Genomic DNA, 15,836 nt, shown 5'->3' with positions numbered 1-15,836 from the left:
GGAGGAGGACTGGTACCGTGGTTCCTGCAGGGGGCAGCGGCGTGGCCGAGCCCCGCCCGCCGTGCAGCCGCCATCGCCTTCCCCTGCAACGCTGCACGCCCCGCGGGGTCCGCCCGCCCCTCAGCGGCGCCGCCGTCGCCGCGCTCCGGGGCTGCTCCGTGCCGCATGGCAGGTACGGCCCGGGCCGGGCTGGAGCCAGCGGGGGTTGTTCCTGCCCCCTAGCCCGCCGCCCCCCGGCCAGCAGCGGGGAGCGCCGGGCGCCCTGAGGCGTTGCACCGCCCCCATGGCGGCCCGTTTCGTGCGGCTCCTGCGGCTCCGTAAGGGGAGGGCGGAGGGGAAGGGAGGGGGCGGCCTCCCCCTTCAGCGGCAGGGGGAGGCGGGGGCTGAGCGGTTCCCGCCTCGCGTTTTCGCGCGCTTTTTGACCCTCCTCACGACCAGCTCTGCGTCGCCCCACGCAGCCATGCCCTGCTCCCAGCCGTCCCCCAGCAAGAGGCACATGAGCTCGGCGCCCGGGGAGCCCTCCGCGAGGCTCCGCTTCACCAAGCTCTCCGAGAACGCCTTTGCTCCCTCCAGGGGCTCCGCCCGAGCCGCGGGCTACGACTTGTACAGGTGAGGTTCCTCCCCGGGGCCTGTCAGCGGCGGGCAGCCACCCTGCGCCTCAGCTCCCTTGTGCTCGTCCCTCTCCGCCTCGTGGGGCCGGCAGATGCCTCGGCTCCCTTGTGCCTGTCCCTCTCCCCGCATTTCCAGAGCTCCAGCCATGCCGCAGCCCCCAGGCCGTCAGGCAGCAGCGCTGTCAGGCTTGGCATGGCAGCATGAGCTCCTGCTGGCACCAGCACCGGGTGCTTTCCTGTGAAATAATAAAAAAAAGTCAGCACTCATGGGTTTGGTCTGCCAGAGCTTATTGCTTTGCCGCTCTCCTCTTGGCCGTTGGGTGCTGCGGCCAAAAGAAGTTGTGGCAGTTTGATAGTGCGCCCAGCAGGAGCCCTGGTCATGGCTGCACAGGACTGGGTTTGCTTCAACTGATAAGCGTTGTTGAAAGGCATGCATTATGTCTAGGAATATCAGCACATGGTTGTTTGCATTGTTCAGTGATCAGATACAATCACTAGCTATGGCTGCGCTGTACTCTGCCTTCTTCTAATTTCTTTTTGTAGTATCACTTAAATATCCATCCTGTATTTTTTTTCCCCTTAACCATCTGACTTCCTCTCTGAGGTTTTACGCATCTCTGTGCTCTGCCACGCTCAACGCTTTATATTGTATTCAATTTTTCCAGGTTTGTTTTTGTCTTGTTCCAGTAGTGTACCGTACACCTGGAAAAAGACAGCTTCACAGAAAACTTTTTGATACTTCCATGTGTTTAAAAATAAGTTCTTCCTCAAGGCCATGATTTGCTGGCCTAAAACAGTAGAACAGCCTCACTGCATGGTACTGTCACCACCCCCTTTCCTTAAGCCTCCAGTTGTCTGGTGTGAGAAAGAGCTTAAAATCTCTCTAGTTCTGAGTTAAATTCAGTAGAATTGTGCAAATTTCAAACTTCTGACCTGCTCAGAAAAAAAAGTTGCCTAAAATTTAACATAATTTAATATTTTGCAGTAGATTTTTAGGTTATAGCTAGCTCACCTGCTGTAGAAAGCTTAATCAGAAGAGAAACTCCTTAAAGTTTCTTCTTTGGCACACAAAATTGCACATCCTCATTGACCTGGTTAATTTCAAGTTAATTTATATGTTTTGTCTCTCCCTTACCAGTTAAAAACAGTTAAGAAACAATTTCACAATTATGCTGCTCAAATGATGCTACTGAAAGCTAGCACTGTGAAAATGGGAGGGTCTTGTATTTTATACGAATATCGTCAATCTGTAACTGTTTCTTGTATAAATTCCGTGGCAGGTCATGTTCTCTCATGTCCCAGCAGGAGTAATTCCGGGTAATTTTGTACCTTAAAATACAGAGATGTCTTTTTTCAATATTCTGTATAAACTAGTGTTTCTTTCCGTAATGTAGTGCCTACGACTGTGTGATACCACCTATGGAAAAGGCTGTAGTGAAAACAGACATTCAAATTGCCCTTCCTTCTGGTTGCTATGGCCGGGTAGGTAAGTAAGCAGGCGGTTTATTAAGCCTAACAGTAGGCATTTGTGAAAAACATTTGAAGTTTGCTAGTAAAAATGTTCATAACCTGCATATAACTTCATAGGCTATGCAGTAGTTAATTATTTCTCTGCAGTTTCAGAATTCAAATGACAAAGACCAATGAATAATGGATAAATGGAAAATGCACCCTTGACTATTTAAAAATAAAAACTCTGAAATAGGAGAGTATGGTAGAATTTTACTACTTTTAGTGACAAAATAATTGAGAGAATGTGTACAAGCTATTATGTTTTGTTCATTCTTTTTCTGAATTACATATAAATCCTTAAGTAAAAACAAACAGACAAACAGCTATCTCAGTGGAAGAACATGCTTAGAGTTTGCTGTTTCCTTTCATCTAAAAGGAGAGTGCACATGAATTTATTTTAATCCAAACAAAGAATTCTGGAGAGAGTAACTTTTAGCACCTCATTAAAGTAGGCCAAGATATATATTAAAAAAACAACTGCACATCATTTAATGTTTGTAATGTTCTTAGTAAATTGCTTGTCAGATACTGTTTTCCATCGTAACTAAAATGGATTGACCTAATAATCTTCTGAGATTATTCCAGAACAGCGGTAACAGCCAAAAATAAACCAACACTAGATAGTCATTGTCTGCTCCAGCATTCTTTGGAGAAACCTGCTCTGCAGTTGGTGGTCTAAACAAGGATATACTTGCATCATTTAAAGATTTCAGTCTTAATGTAGCTTGTAGCAGCTGCTTTTTTTTTTTTTAATATATACAATAACACTTACAGTAGTTCCTGTAAAATCACATTTATTTTAGAAAGACTGTGGAAACAGTTCTTGCTGACACAACTTCATGCAAACACGCTAACCTATAAATATTTTATAAGAGTTTAAAAACAAAATAAATACACTTAAAATTCTTGTTTTCTAGCACCACGTTCTGGCTTAGCTGCAAAGCACTTCATAGATGTTGGTGGTAAGATTTTTGTTATTTTTACTATAACTTCGTAAATCTTGATTGTTAGAAGTGCCTTAATTTCACATTGTAATATGTGTAAATAAATAATGCTGGCTTCATTAGTTGTCTGGCAAAAGGAGATAATTGAGTAATACCCTCAAAGACCAGTAAATCACAATTACTTCAAAACTTTATGGCTTATTACTGATTTTCCTGTAATAACCACATAGCATTCATGTAAGCAGTGCATGGCATAGAAGTTATTTTGGAATTTAGACTTTAAAATGATTTTTTACAGTATGCTTTCTTCATTTTCATGAAACACGTGTGTGATTCTTTTCAGCATAGTGTAAGGTCGGAGTGAATTAAATTAAAGCATACAGATTTTCTTTTATGCAGAAGACACAGTGATTGTACACAAATAAAATGATAAAAACCACTGGAATACACCATTATTGTGGGCAGTTCTTCACTTGCAGAAAATTGTTCATTAGGTTACAAAGAACTTTAATTTACTCTTAGTGATCAAAATGCAACAAATATAAAGCAAATAAAATTTAAACTAACTTTGTACGTTTATTGACTTAAAATCTGAAAATCTTTTGAAACAAGTAAAGCAAATCCTACTTTCTACATGTCTTTACTTTTTTATCAGTTTTAGCAACAGATGTGTTTTAGACAGGTTGTCTTTTAATATACTTTGAACTTTTCCTTAATTAGAAATTCACGGATCTCTAAAAACAATTATTATAGGCGTATATACATAAAAACAGAAACCTTTATGAAAGTCTCATCATCCTTTTGCCATATCCCTATAACTGCAGCATGACATAAATGATGTCAAAAGTCTTGCAGTGAAGTTGATCAGGTCACAGGCAATTCTGTTAATACTTTATTATAAAATGACATCTACATCACAAAATTCTCACTGCTGTGATTGTTCTGGAGTTAGACTGCGCTCAGCTGCAACCTCAGCAATTTAACTACCTCTAAATGTATCTTAAAGTGTTCTAACAGTACAAGAATACAGTTCAGAATTAAATAATACATTTTCTGCCTCATAAAAACCCTGTGCAGTAACTCCTCTTTGCAATTTATTTCAGGTTTTGCTGGGTAACATGAAAAGGAGAGCACTAAGATAGGAATCAAAGAGTCTCTATACACCTGTGACTCTATATAGTGTACATGGTCTACTACTGTGTGATTCTTAAAAGTGACACAAACACTTTTTAATTTATGGAAAAATACATACACTAACACTTCTTGATCTGAAAGTTAAACTAGGAGGTACTCGAAGGAAATAAAAAGTGCTTAACAGGATAACCTATGTTCAGTTTTTCAAAAAACAAGAGTTTAAAAAACGCAAGTAAAATGATTACTAACAGTTAGTAGAGGACCTTTTATGAAGGAAAAAAACAAACAACAATTGCTATATCATTTTAATTTGTCCTGCCTAGGTACATTTCTAACAATGAAAGCCATTACCCATTTAAGTAAAAATACATTGTAAGAAGTCCTGCAAGTCAAGGAGGAAGAATTGGGATCATGCAAGAACACGTTCAGAATTCACATCTGCTAGGTGTGGATGCTTTCCCAAAAAATGATATGCCAAAGTTCTGACAGAGTAAGACAGTATGTCAGACTGCCAATTCTAATGCACAATTTTTCCAAAAATGATTTAGACTATTTCCACCCAATACACGTAATTTAGAAGAGAGTCTTAGTGCTCAGCAGTGTGTGTAATTATTGCAGCTTGGTGTTGTGGAATAACAGAATGCCAAGGCAAAAAACTTACTTTTTTTTTTTCCAGTATGCCCAGTACATACAGTTTGTTTCTGACCCCATGCAGAAGGAGGACTGTCAGGTCCTCCTGGATTACACCTTCTTGTATCTTCCAAGGATCATATATTTTCTGATACAAATAGTATAGTTTGAACTCAATCCAGGTGGTGGTTAAGCTCAGACTATGTGAATGGAGGTATAATACATTTAAAGAGAAAAGGATTGGAAGGCAATTAATTTTACAGAAACTTTACACAAAATGGAATTATTTCATGGAATTTGAAGTTATTGTGGCTTTGAAAGTATTTCAGTCATTCAGCGCAGCATTAGACTAGGGGGTTTGGCCACAAAATATATTTTAAAATTATTTCTTAATACATACCTTCAACTGTGATTGCAAGTTTTGTTTGTATTATGTATGCTTTTGAGGAAAAAAAAAAAATGTCCTTTCTCTGCATCTGCTGGAAAGCTTTCATCCGTAGAAGTGTGTGGGAAGCGCAATTCTCACCTACTAGAAAATAAGTCTGAAGCTCTCTGTAGATTCTTTACAAAAATTGTTTACTTTATAGCTAAGCTTACAAAACTTAAGTGCTTTAGTGAGAGTTTTTCCTGGTCGACTGAATATTGTAAGTAACTTACGTTTTAAATGTTGCTGACCAGTTCAGACACAGAAATCAGTGTTCCATCAGTGTTCCACATTGAATTACCAGACAGTTTTCAATTCCTAGAGAGCTCACCTGTCTTCCATTTTACACGCTATTTTATTTCTTTGGTCTGGGTCATTCTCTCCGGTGGTAAGCTTGCTGAAATGAAGAAGGAAGCCTGAATTTTAAAGTGATATTTACAAATTACAGGTTTCTCAAATGGAAGTGGCCACTGCTGAAAAGCCACTTTTAAGAGAAACTACCTAAAGTTTAAGCTTGAACAATTTTCAGAAGAATTTTACTAGCTTACTGCCAACAGTGGTTAAACACATGGCAAACTTGTAGCGACTGGTGTTAGAACATGATATATATTAATTGAAGGGCAGGATTCTCTTACAAACATACTCAACTTCATCTAGAATTACATATTTGTGGGGAGGGTATGACCCTTGGATACCCAGTCTGAAAGCTATGATGAATACAAGAAGGAGTTATGGCAGCCTGATTTCTAAAAGTAATAATGTTAAGATAGTTGTAGAAATATAAATACTCAGTGTTTTCTGTATGCTTTTAAATAATAGCTCCATATTATTACCCCAAAACTCATTGCCAGTCTCTTTAGTAGTACTCAAGTAGGTTAGGTGGTCAAAAGAAATTGGTGTCTGTTCATGACAAGCTTTTCAGCCAATACTTGTAAAATAAATTTTAGTGCCTATACATAAAGCTGAGATTCTGCTAATGCCATTGTTTAAAAGTCAGGGAACACATCTGACTAGGTGGATTGTAGATTAGTATATCCGCTATAATCAGTATCACTCCTTTCAAAAAAAATGGTTTGAAGTTTAAGAAGAGAGAGAATACTAACATGCAGTTAAGCTCCAGACACTCCAACACAAGCTAGGTTTTAGATACTGTTCTTTTTTTTCCCCTCCAGAAAATAGTAGGAATGACAGGTAGACCAAGAAGCATCATTAGCAGTTAAAATGCCTTTAAGTTGCACCAATTGTTCTTTAGATAATTTAATTATCTAAATAATTAATAATTTAGATAATTTAGATTTTCTTTAGATAATTCCAGCAGAAATGTGACAGGATTTTATTACCTGTATAAATTTAAGGATATTACTTTAATTGATACATTCTATACCCACAAAAGCTTAATATCTATTTAAATAGAATTAGACTTTAAGAATCACTTTAGAGTATTGTGTTACATCAGAGCAGAATACTATAACACAAATAAAACTAGCCCTTGATATGTTAAACTAGCAAATTCCATTATCAGTCTCTAATTACATTATCTGTCCCAGCATATAGTCTAGAAAAATGTTTTCTTAGCTGCACAGAAATTCTTGAGAATGGTTTGTCAAATTAAGGATGTATCCAAAGAGCTAATGATCTTTTAATGGGCATTTATGAGCATATGTACACAATTTTATCTGCCAAATATAAACCCTGACTTTCAGCTCTTCAGCTGATTGATGCATGTCAACAAAAGCACCAAATTAATGGGCAACTGACCGCTGAACTTGAGTGATGCTTAAAACAGTTTGGACTGATATTAACAATTGGTTGAATCTCCCTTTCTCATGCATATATGTAGTATGTATAAATTATATGTGTAGCACCCCCACTAACACTTTGTGTCACCCCTTGCTTAGGGATTATAGATTATCTTGTGTTTTAAAAGGAGGAAGGTAGACTACATTTCTAGAAGTGAGAAGCAGCTTTCACAGTATTTTATAGTTCATTCTCTTCTGCTTATACACTGACACAGGCTCTCAGGGTTTGGTTTTTAAAGGTTTTAAATATTGAATTGTAATATTGAACTGTGGTAGAAATTGTGCAAGAAACCTCTTAGATGTGATGACTAATGTAAGTGATGCATTGTGATGCTCAATTTAGCTGATGACTTTCAGAAAGTTGGTCTAACCTAAAACAAACAAACAGTACAGGACTTGTACCCATAGCTTCAGTACATCAAGCTCTTTGAATCAACCAAACCAAACACTATATTCAGGATTTTTTTTTTTTTTTAACTTCGATTCTGGAAAACGTTCATACATAGCAACCCCTAAAATTTGTTGACTCTTACTTCTGACAGTATTCTGCAGATAGGATCCCTTTGAACAATTGCACACAAATACCAGTGAGCTAACACAAGAACTGCATGTTTTGCTGGTTTTCCAGAACTCGGGGATACTCCTGATCTTACTAGCAGCTTAATTAGGCTACTTTTCAGAAATGTGGTTGGATTAACCTATAACATTACATGGGAAATAGAGCTCTATAGATACCTTTCCACACCAGAACAAGTGCAGAGATCACACAGTAACATTACGTACGGTACATATGGCAGTGCTTTCACGCAGCTGAAGAAACAGAGAAAAAACCTTCATTTTCTATTCTTACTTATATATGTTGTGCTTCAGCAATAAAAATTCAAAGTAAAGTATAGTCATACTACAATTTATTTTGACATCTATGATCTACGGATAGTATTTTGTATGTACAATTCCTTGAATGCCTGGGAAGGACATTCGTTTTAGTGTTTCTGCAAGCAGACTTCAAAATACATACTTTGGTCCACAGGGAAATCTAATTTCCATTTTTTCCTATTAGAAACATACTTCCTGTATCTGAGAGGGGAAAAGAGAACCTGAATGGTAATTTATATATATAGATAAATAATCTCCTGAAGTACTTTTCTAAAGATTATCGAATATAGAGTTAATAGTTTATATATAATAGAAAGCTATTTATACAGTATTTACGCTTGAATGTAGCTGGGTATTCCTCCCGTGGATGCTCCCATTGCTTCTGAAATGAGGGAATCAGCCCTGGTATGCACCTTACAGAAGTCCTACCCTCAGCCTTTCACAGCAGAAGAACAAGAACTCAGGTCTTCCCAGCCTTTGTGCTTTGCTATGTGCTTTTAATCCATGAGGAAACCCTCAGTTCCTTAAAGCTTTAGTTCTTTTAGCTTGCCTGAAATAAGGGACTGGAATCCATGTAAATCCATAGTTCCTAAATAAAGTGTTAAAGTTAAGAAAACAAATTTGTGCTTGATACTCTAGGAGCTGTAGTTAGCAGAATAAATGGAGGCTGAAATTGGTACAGCTGTCTTGATTTCAGATAGGGTATTACAACTAAAATTAGTAGTACAATGGCAAAACACTTCTTAATACATGACGGTGCTTTTCAGTTCTTTTTGTAAGATTAACTAGCAGTTTTAGATGTGTCAGTGTTTTCATATATATTGTTTAATTGCACGAGTAGTATAAAGGATGCCAGTATGAGATACGGCATTCACCTACCTAATCTAAACCAGCATTATTTTAAATACTGACAACATTTATTAACCGCGTATCTTTCTTAATTCTTTGTCAGCTGGTGTTATTGATGAAGATTACAGGGGAAATGTTGGTGTGGTACTCTTCAACTTTGGCAAGGAGACTTTTGAAGGTAAGTATTGAGCTAGACAAAGCCTGTTTTCAGCCATCTGATGGGAAATGAGAAACTAATTTTGTTTAAAAGTCTACGCAGAGATAAAGTTATCTGAGAACATTTTTACAGTTAACAAAAACATATAAACTTAATGTCCTGTTAAGGAAACCTGAAAAGTTTCTACTATTAAATTAGAGAACTAATTAGAACTACTTAGCTAACCTTTAGATTCATGAGCTTTACTGAAGTACAACTTTGTAATTTGGTTTATTTCTTGCTCGGCAAAAAAGATTTGAGATAGAAAGTCTGGGATTCTGGGAAATATGAATAATAAAGATAGAATTTTTCCTTAATCATGCTCTCCTTTTGCAAATGCAGTTTTAAGCCTCAGCACACAGTTAAGATACTGCTAGTGATTTGGGCTGTGAAGTGGCAGAAAAGGCTACAAGCTTCTTACAAAAGTTCTCTGAATGAAATTGGTATTAACCAGAGTTTTTGTTTTCCTTTTATCAGTTCAGGTTGGTTTTTTTTTGCCCCAGGGAAATTAATTCCTGTATCTAGTTCACAAGGGAGCTACATCGTGGAACTGTCTCACAGCATCTGCAGTATTTATGCATAATAACACTTAAGATGCCACGGTGTCGCAGCAGGAATGAGCAGAGATCTCTTGAGCTAGTATTGCTGTTGAAACTTAATTTATGAGGCCTAAGCACAAGTTTATCACATCCTGTATATTTCTGGGACTATTAATGTTTGCTTAACTAAGCTTCGGATAAGTATTTACACTTAAATACGTTCTCATACTCCTAGAAAGGGATTGTCTAAGCTATGTATTGGTTGTTTGCTTTTTTAAAAAAGGAAATTATAATTTAACTTTGTTGCAGTTAAGAAAGGGGATAGGATTGCCCAGCTCATCTGCGAACGCATTTTCTATCCTGAGCTAGAAGAAGTTCAAGTAAGTTAACAAAAGGAAATATTTCTGCTATCTTCAAGAATCAGTAGTTTAAGATAGTTGTATATAAGCTGAAATTTATGGTTTAAATAAATACTTTGTGTTAAAACTACTTTCAGTGTTAGGCAGCAACGCTACCATGCTGTTTTGAATAAAAATCTTTACGCTTTGCATGCATTTAACTGGAGGGTTTGGTTTTTTTGTTTAAGTCTTCAGAGGTAAAAGGCACATGAGAAATATTTTCATTTGGTATTTGTTTAAACTTGTACAGAAAGTATTCAAAACTATCTGTCTCCTATGTTTTATTTTAGTTTACGTTATAGCTAGCTAGAAGCTGAGTAAATGTATCTTTCTCGATGGTAGATGATATCTGTTGTGTAAAAATTAAAGGCAAGTTAGAACACTAAAACAGCTTATCATCATTGATGTCTTTCAGGCTCTAGATGATACAGAACGTGGCGAAGGTGGCTTTGGTTCTACAGGAAAGAACTGAAAATTATTTTAATATGCTTTCTGTGTTGTTGCTTTTTTGTTACTCCTAAATTTTCATTTGAGTTAGGAGTGGGATTTAGATGTACATAAAAATAATCTCAAGTTTTATACAACATTTCTGTACTTGTTCTCCTTTTTATGTTTATAGGCAGTTAATTCAGCTGCATTATGGAGAAATGTGCATGAATGACTTGATTGATTGGTTGATGATTTATTTTTTGTAGCTTTTTGGTCCTCAGTAATAAGTACTTGTTTGTGCTGATTATACTGCAATAAATTTAAAAATAATTTAATAATGTGATTTTATTTTTCTCATCCTTAGTTTACTTACCTAAACAGAAATGCCAGTTTGTGTTAATCTTCTGAAATCCAGTATTTCATGCTGAGAGCTTATTTCATAAAGAATCGATGATAATACAGCTACCGGTATGACTTCCTGCTCTGACCTAAATCAGAATAAGGTGAAGATATTTACTATTGCACTTCTACCTGTCAAAAATGCATGTTTCTGCTTAAAGCTAATGTTCTGGCTTTGATCCTTAGCCTAGTCCTCAAACAGTGATTTTTTCAGCACTCTATTAAAAGAGCAGCCAATATATTTTCAAATTTCAATTTTCAAAGCAGAGGAAGTATTAATTACCTTAATCTTGTTGGATTCTTATTTGCTGCTCAAATTGGTGCTTTTGTGGTTTTTTTTCTAAATAAAAAAATGCAGAACAAATTGTGCCTTGTGGGAGTGTGCAGCAGTAAGTTTTTGTCAGTACGAGATCAGGCAGCATTCACCTCAGATAGATTTTAATAAATTTACTTATTTAAACGTGGATACAAGAATAGTAAGAGTTGTTTTCTCCATTCAGACAAACCTCAGGTGTTAATACATGTGAAGAATCAAACAAGGACCTCAATTCATAAAACATATAGTATTTAAGCATTTAAAGCATGAACCTGAACACAAGGAAGTAGTAGGAAACTCATTGATTTTGTTGTTTCAAAGGTGGTCTTTACTTTGAATAAAGTAGGTAACACACTCTTTGAATTAACTGAGGGTGTTTATGAAGAGTCTATGTGTTGTTTGTTAATGTTCGTTATATATATATAACATTTATATATATATAACATATATATAACATAAAACATATATATATAAATATATAAAGTTAATGTTTGATCTAAGTAACACAGCTCATCTGGAAATTACTCAGCTATAATAAATAAATGCTATGAAATCTGCTGCTTGTTGACAAAATCATGAATAAGTTACTGTATGGAAGAATGATTCTGAATTACTGCAGCACTGCATAAACTGCCTTTTTTTTTTTTCCTTTTTCCAGTGGGCATACTTGTTGCATTTTGACCAGTTAATAAAATCCTCTTTAATATGAGTCCCAAACCTGATTGTTTCTCTAACAGGTGGGAATCTCTAATGACTTGAAAGCTTTCAGGTGAAAGAGCGTGCACACAAGAGGAAGAACAAAAAGGAAAGAGTCATGAATATTCTACTGTACAGAAAGGAATTGGAGAAGGCTGTGAGGCTGTCAAACTGATTTTTTTTTTCCTGTATCTGTCTGTATTTTTTTGTTTTCTTAGGTGAAAGGTCACAGGTACAAAAAATGCTTTAAGTAGTGTTTCAGCAGTGGCAAGATAGAAAGTTTTCATAGACCTAGACGTTTATGAGTTCTTCTCCTTGGTAGTCTGAGATTATAGTTCTGTTGTCCTTGTTTCATGTCCTTGTCTAGAACCAGCTATTTCCAAATTTTAACACGTTATCACTTCCCTAAGAATCTGGAAAATAATGTGTAATATGACAGCATCCCAGTTCTTTTAATCATAGGATAGTCATTACCTTGATGTGTCAGTGCAGAAACTGCAAATACATTTCTCTTTGACCAGGGTAAAAATGTTTCCCTCCATGTACATTTTTATCAGTGCCTTTTTCCCCCCCGACACCCTTACCATATGTTTCTTTCATCTATATACCCAGACCTTCATAAGCAGGCTTACCGTGCCAAAACCTATTGTGAGCAAGAAGCACATCATACCAATAAAGTTCTACATCAACTGGAAAAACTAATCTTGACACTAAGTGTCTTCCCGTATATATTCCTTTCCTTTATATATATATCTGCCAGAAAAGAACTTCAATTACAAAAGGCTATTTAAACGACCTAAAATAACAAAATCCTTTCTGTAAAGCTTTCTTCTTGCTGGAGTTTAAGATGAGGGCAAGTTTTTCTGCTTCTCTTTTCTTCCCTCCCTCTTCCCCAGCAAAAAACAAAAACAACAACAACAAAAGGAGCACAGGATATATTGACATAAGTCCTTAAAAGATTTAAGATGACCTCACTTGAAACAGTAACCCACAAGGAAAAAGTGTAAAGGTTTCTTGATATTATACATCATTTGTGGTAACTGTTGGAAACATCTAATTTCTATTTTTGAATAATAATAGTACTTCAGATACTGAGATAAGAGGAAACACGCTTTTTCTAACCACCACCAATTTCAGAAGATAGAATGCATGAGGAAGAAACGGGACAGTAAATATATAGATCCATGCCTGTTGTAATTTGTCAACATACAGGCCAGTAAGTATCTTTACCAAAAAAGGCTCACTTATTTTGAAAACTGGTATATAGTTGAGTTCCCTTTCATCAGTCTCCTCAGTTGTTATCTAGAGAAGCATGAAGCATGTAATGAGCTTAAGATTACTGCAAGGTTTTTGCCAGTAGGGTTTCTTGGGGAAAAAAATATCTGAAACGATGGAAATGCTTTCAAGCTCATGTCTACACCAAACTCTTCCCTGTATGCATCAAACCACTGCACTAACATAACAAATTCTGATAATTCCTTTAATAGAGTTGGGGTTTTGCTTCAATATGAGTAGCAAAGCTGTAGAAGATAAATACTTCTTACAAGGTACCAAGTTACATACCAGCATATTGAATGTTCTGAAGATACGTAGTTTTAAGAGTCCTGCAGACTCTCATTTACAATGGACATGGAAAGCAATGCCCTCCAGATTATTCTAATGTTTCCTTGTGAGCACCTGTTGGAGCAGTTTAGGTTTTTTAATTATTTATTTATTTTATTTTTCTTGAAAATTCCCCTGGCTCTTACTCATATGACTTACCCTTTTCCTATAAGTAGGGAGAAGATAGACTGGTACTTTTTCAGCAAAGTTTAAACTTTATAATTCTAAGCTTTAATTAGCATATTTGATCCTGTTTTAATAAAAAAATCATCATGTTTAAGAATTTTTATATTAGCAAAAGGAAGAGAGGACTACTAACCTTGTTGATCTTGCTCATTACTAGCCTACCTAACAACTAGTTATAAATTAGTTCTGTAATTCAGTGAAAAGCTGGCTAGGTATGTCTTTGACTGAATGACATGCGTGATTAAATCACCTCACAAGAAGCCAGAAACTAACATGCAAGTCTTACATCAAAGATATATAGACAGATTTTTCTCTCCAAAATCTGTCACTGAGGAGCGGTTCCCAAGGCTCACTGTATGAGACCAAAGAGATGGAAAGCTCTGAAACAACTTGGAAGTAAAATGCTATTTGCAAAAAAAAAAAAAAAAGGCAAAAAAAAAATTAAAATGCTATTGAGCTGCTCTCCATTGTCTCACAAAAAGCTTTGTCTGAACCTGTTTAAAGTTTACACTGTTAACTACTGGTTATTTGTAGAAGGGGCATGTTATCTACAAGAGGAGTTGCCTAAAGCTTGAGGAATGATACTGCAGAATCTCATTGTGTGAAAGGAATGTGGACCTTTTATAATGGGAAATAATTTGGGGGGAATTCTCGTCTACTGCAGAAAGTGGCTTTTTCCTGCAGGGAAGGGAAAAGGATATTGCTGCTAACAGTCTGCCTTCTTTCTTTTAGAAATGAATTTGACTTGTTAAAAATAGAGATGGAGGAAAATCTGACCTTCAACTCCAGATGAATTTGGTGGAGAAGGCTAACCTTTGAATTGAGATTCTTGGGTCCAGCTTCACCACCATCGTTTAGGTACCATTTTTGAGATGTGAGAGGGTTCAGTTTTCCAATTTGAACTGAAATACATACGACAACTTGGAAGGTTACACATTCCGATAAGCTGATGAGAGTCTTTAAGGAAACAGGTGATCACTACATGATTTGAGCTCTCCACTTCAGGCTAAAAGCTTAAAAGAAAAATTATGGTAATAACACCATTTATTTCTAGTCCTTTTCTTGTTTCCTCGAAGTATTAACCTGGTCTTTGGTAGCTGTGAATTCAAGCACTGCTTTCTTAGTTCAGCTACAGTTGTATTACTCTCTGGGTCACACTCAGAAGTTTTTGGATCTAATGTTTTTCAATAAATCAGCCACTAGATGGCACTTAAAGTTTGCTTTTTCTACTTTTTTCCTCCAGAGGTATTTTTCAGAGATCTGTTCATCTGTAATTAAGAGTTGATGACTCCTATTGGGACTAAGTTGGCGGAAAGCAAGATGCAGCAATATTTGAGTGAAAGCAGGCAAAAGTATAACCATTAAAGGGGGAACAATGACTGTAATTTAAATAAGATTTGGGTGGTTGCAGTGTTTGCATAATCCCTCCTGGCATGCAAGAGCAGTAGAGAAGCCTGTGGCTTTGCTCTCCTGCTGTGTTTCAACAAAAATGGAAAATTGTAGTGAACAGCAACATTTTTCCTATCTTTCATATTCATTCTGCTCTTATTCCCCCTTCCTCCATTCCTTTAAGTGGAATGTAGTTTACTTAAGGATTGCATTGTAATGAAAGTAGTGTATAGCTTGATAAACTGCATTGGATTCTCCAGATCAGATGCCTTTTGCTGCAACTTCAGGACATTAATTAAACTTAGTTAATGCATGTTAACCCAGTAAAGGCAAGTGACATACAGTAACATGAATTAAGGGAATTTTTATTAAAATTCCCTAGTTTCTGTATTGGTTGCTACTCTTATAATAGCTCAGTCCACTACTCTTGTATTTCCCCCCACACACACACACCTTCTATATATATTTTTATAACTATCATTGTATTTTGGCTTAAAGATGGTTAAATAAGTTTCAGTATTAAGTAAACTTCTATGACCCTGCCTATTTCCTGTCCTGTCAAACCTTTCCTTGTAAGAATAACAGTGTCCTTTTATTTGGTGGAGTGTAGCATGATGTTTTTGGCAGGCCCAACATTTTTGACTTGCATAAATTTGTGACCTCAAGTGCAAGAAAAGTGAATGCTTGCTTCAGTGCCTCATGGTTTCTGCCTGAAAGGTGTCCACATCGCTAATCATTACGGTTTCTGAAGGAAAATTATCAGCACACTTATTCCACCTGATTGCACATGACTGCACTTCCAAAGAAAAGAATCTGCAATAAAAATGAGTATTTTGTACCTAGTTACGTAAGGTACCAAAAGTCTGGAAATATAGGGCAAACTGTACTGCCTTACTGATTTCTAGAA

At 36.8% G+C, this 15,836-nt stretch overlaps 1 protein-coding gene and 1 long non-coding RNA gene across 4 annotated transcripts; one reads left to right on the top strand and one right to left on the bottom strand.

The window, feature by feature from the left end:
- The first annotated feature begins 43 nt into the window (after positions 1 to 43).
- On the top strand, positions 44 to 11,609 carry DUT (deoxyuridine triphosphatase). 3 transcript variants are annotated; one of them, XM_080607140.1, is made up of 7 exons: positions 44 to 172; positions 459 to 609; positions 2,006 to 2,097; positions 3,041 to 3,085; positions 8,883 to 8,957; positions 9,824 to 9,894; positions 10,328 to 10,679. In XM_080607140.1, exons 1-7 carry the CDS (start codon positions 166 to 168, stop codon positions 10,382 to 10,384), a joined length of 498 nt encoding a protein of 165 aa, XP_080463266.1. In that variant the 5' UTR covers positions 44 to 165; the 3' UTR covers positions 10,385 to 10,679. The 3 variants fall into 3 exon arrangements, with proteins under 3 accessions (XP_080463266.1, XP_080463267.1, XP_080463265.1); XM_080607139.1 differs by lacking the exon at positions 44 to 172 and adding an exon at positions 192 to 317; XM_080607141.1 differs by lacking the exons at positions 44 to 172; positions 3,041 to 3,085 and adding an exon at positions 182 to 317 and having other exon boundaries at positions 10,328 to 11,609.
- Positions 3,087 to 10,829, bottom strand: LOC308200801. Its single transcript, XR_013955816.1, has 2 exons — positions 10,715 to 10,829; positions 3,087 to 5,652 (listed from the first exon to the last, which is right to left on the bottom strand). It is a non-coding gene; the product is annotated as an uncharacterized lncRNA (long non-coding RNA).
- Positions 11,610 to 15,836: the final 4,227 nt, after the last annotated feature.

Source organism: Anser brachyrhynchus (genome assembly GCF_964034855.1).
Source record: "Anser brachyrhynchus genome assembly, chromosome: 11".
Classification (NCBI taxonomy): domain Eukaryota; kingdom Metazoa; phylum Chordata; class Aves; order Anseriformes; family Anatidae; genus Anser; species Anser brachyrhynchus.
This window is presented reverse-complemented; position numbering and strand designations above follow the sequence as displayed.

Bases quoted from the DNA above. Each gene is read 5' to 3' on its own strand.
- DUT (XM_080607139.1), top strand. From the start codon at position 284: ATGGCGGCCCGTTTCGTGCGGCTCCTGCGGCTCC. The intron at 2,098-3,040 runs GTAAGTAAGCAG...CTTGTTTTCTAG, and splicing joins TGGTTGCTATGGCCGGGTAG to CACCACGTTCTGGCTTAGCT. The intron at 9,895-10,327 runs GTAAGTTAACAA...GATGTCTTTCAG, and splicing joins CTGAGCTAGAAGAAGTTCAA to GCTCTAGATGATACAGAACG.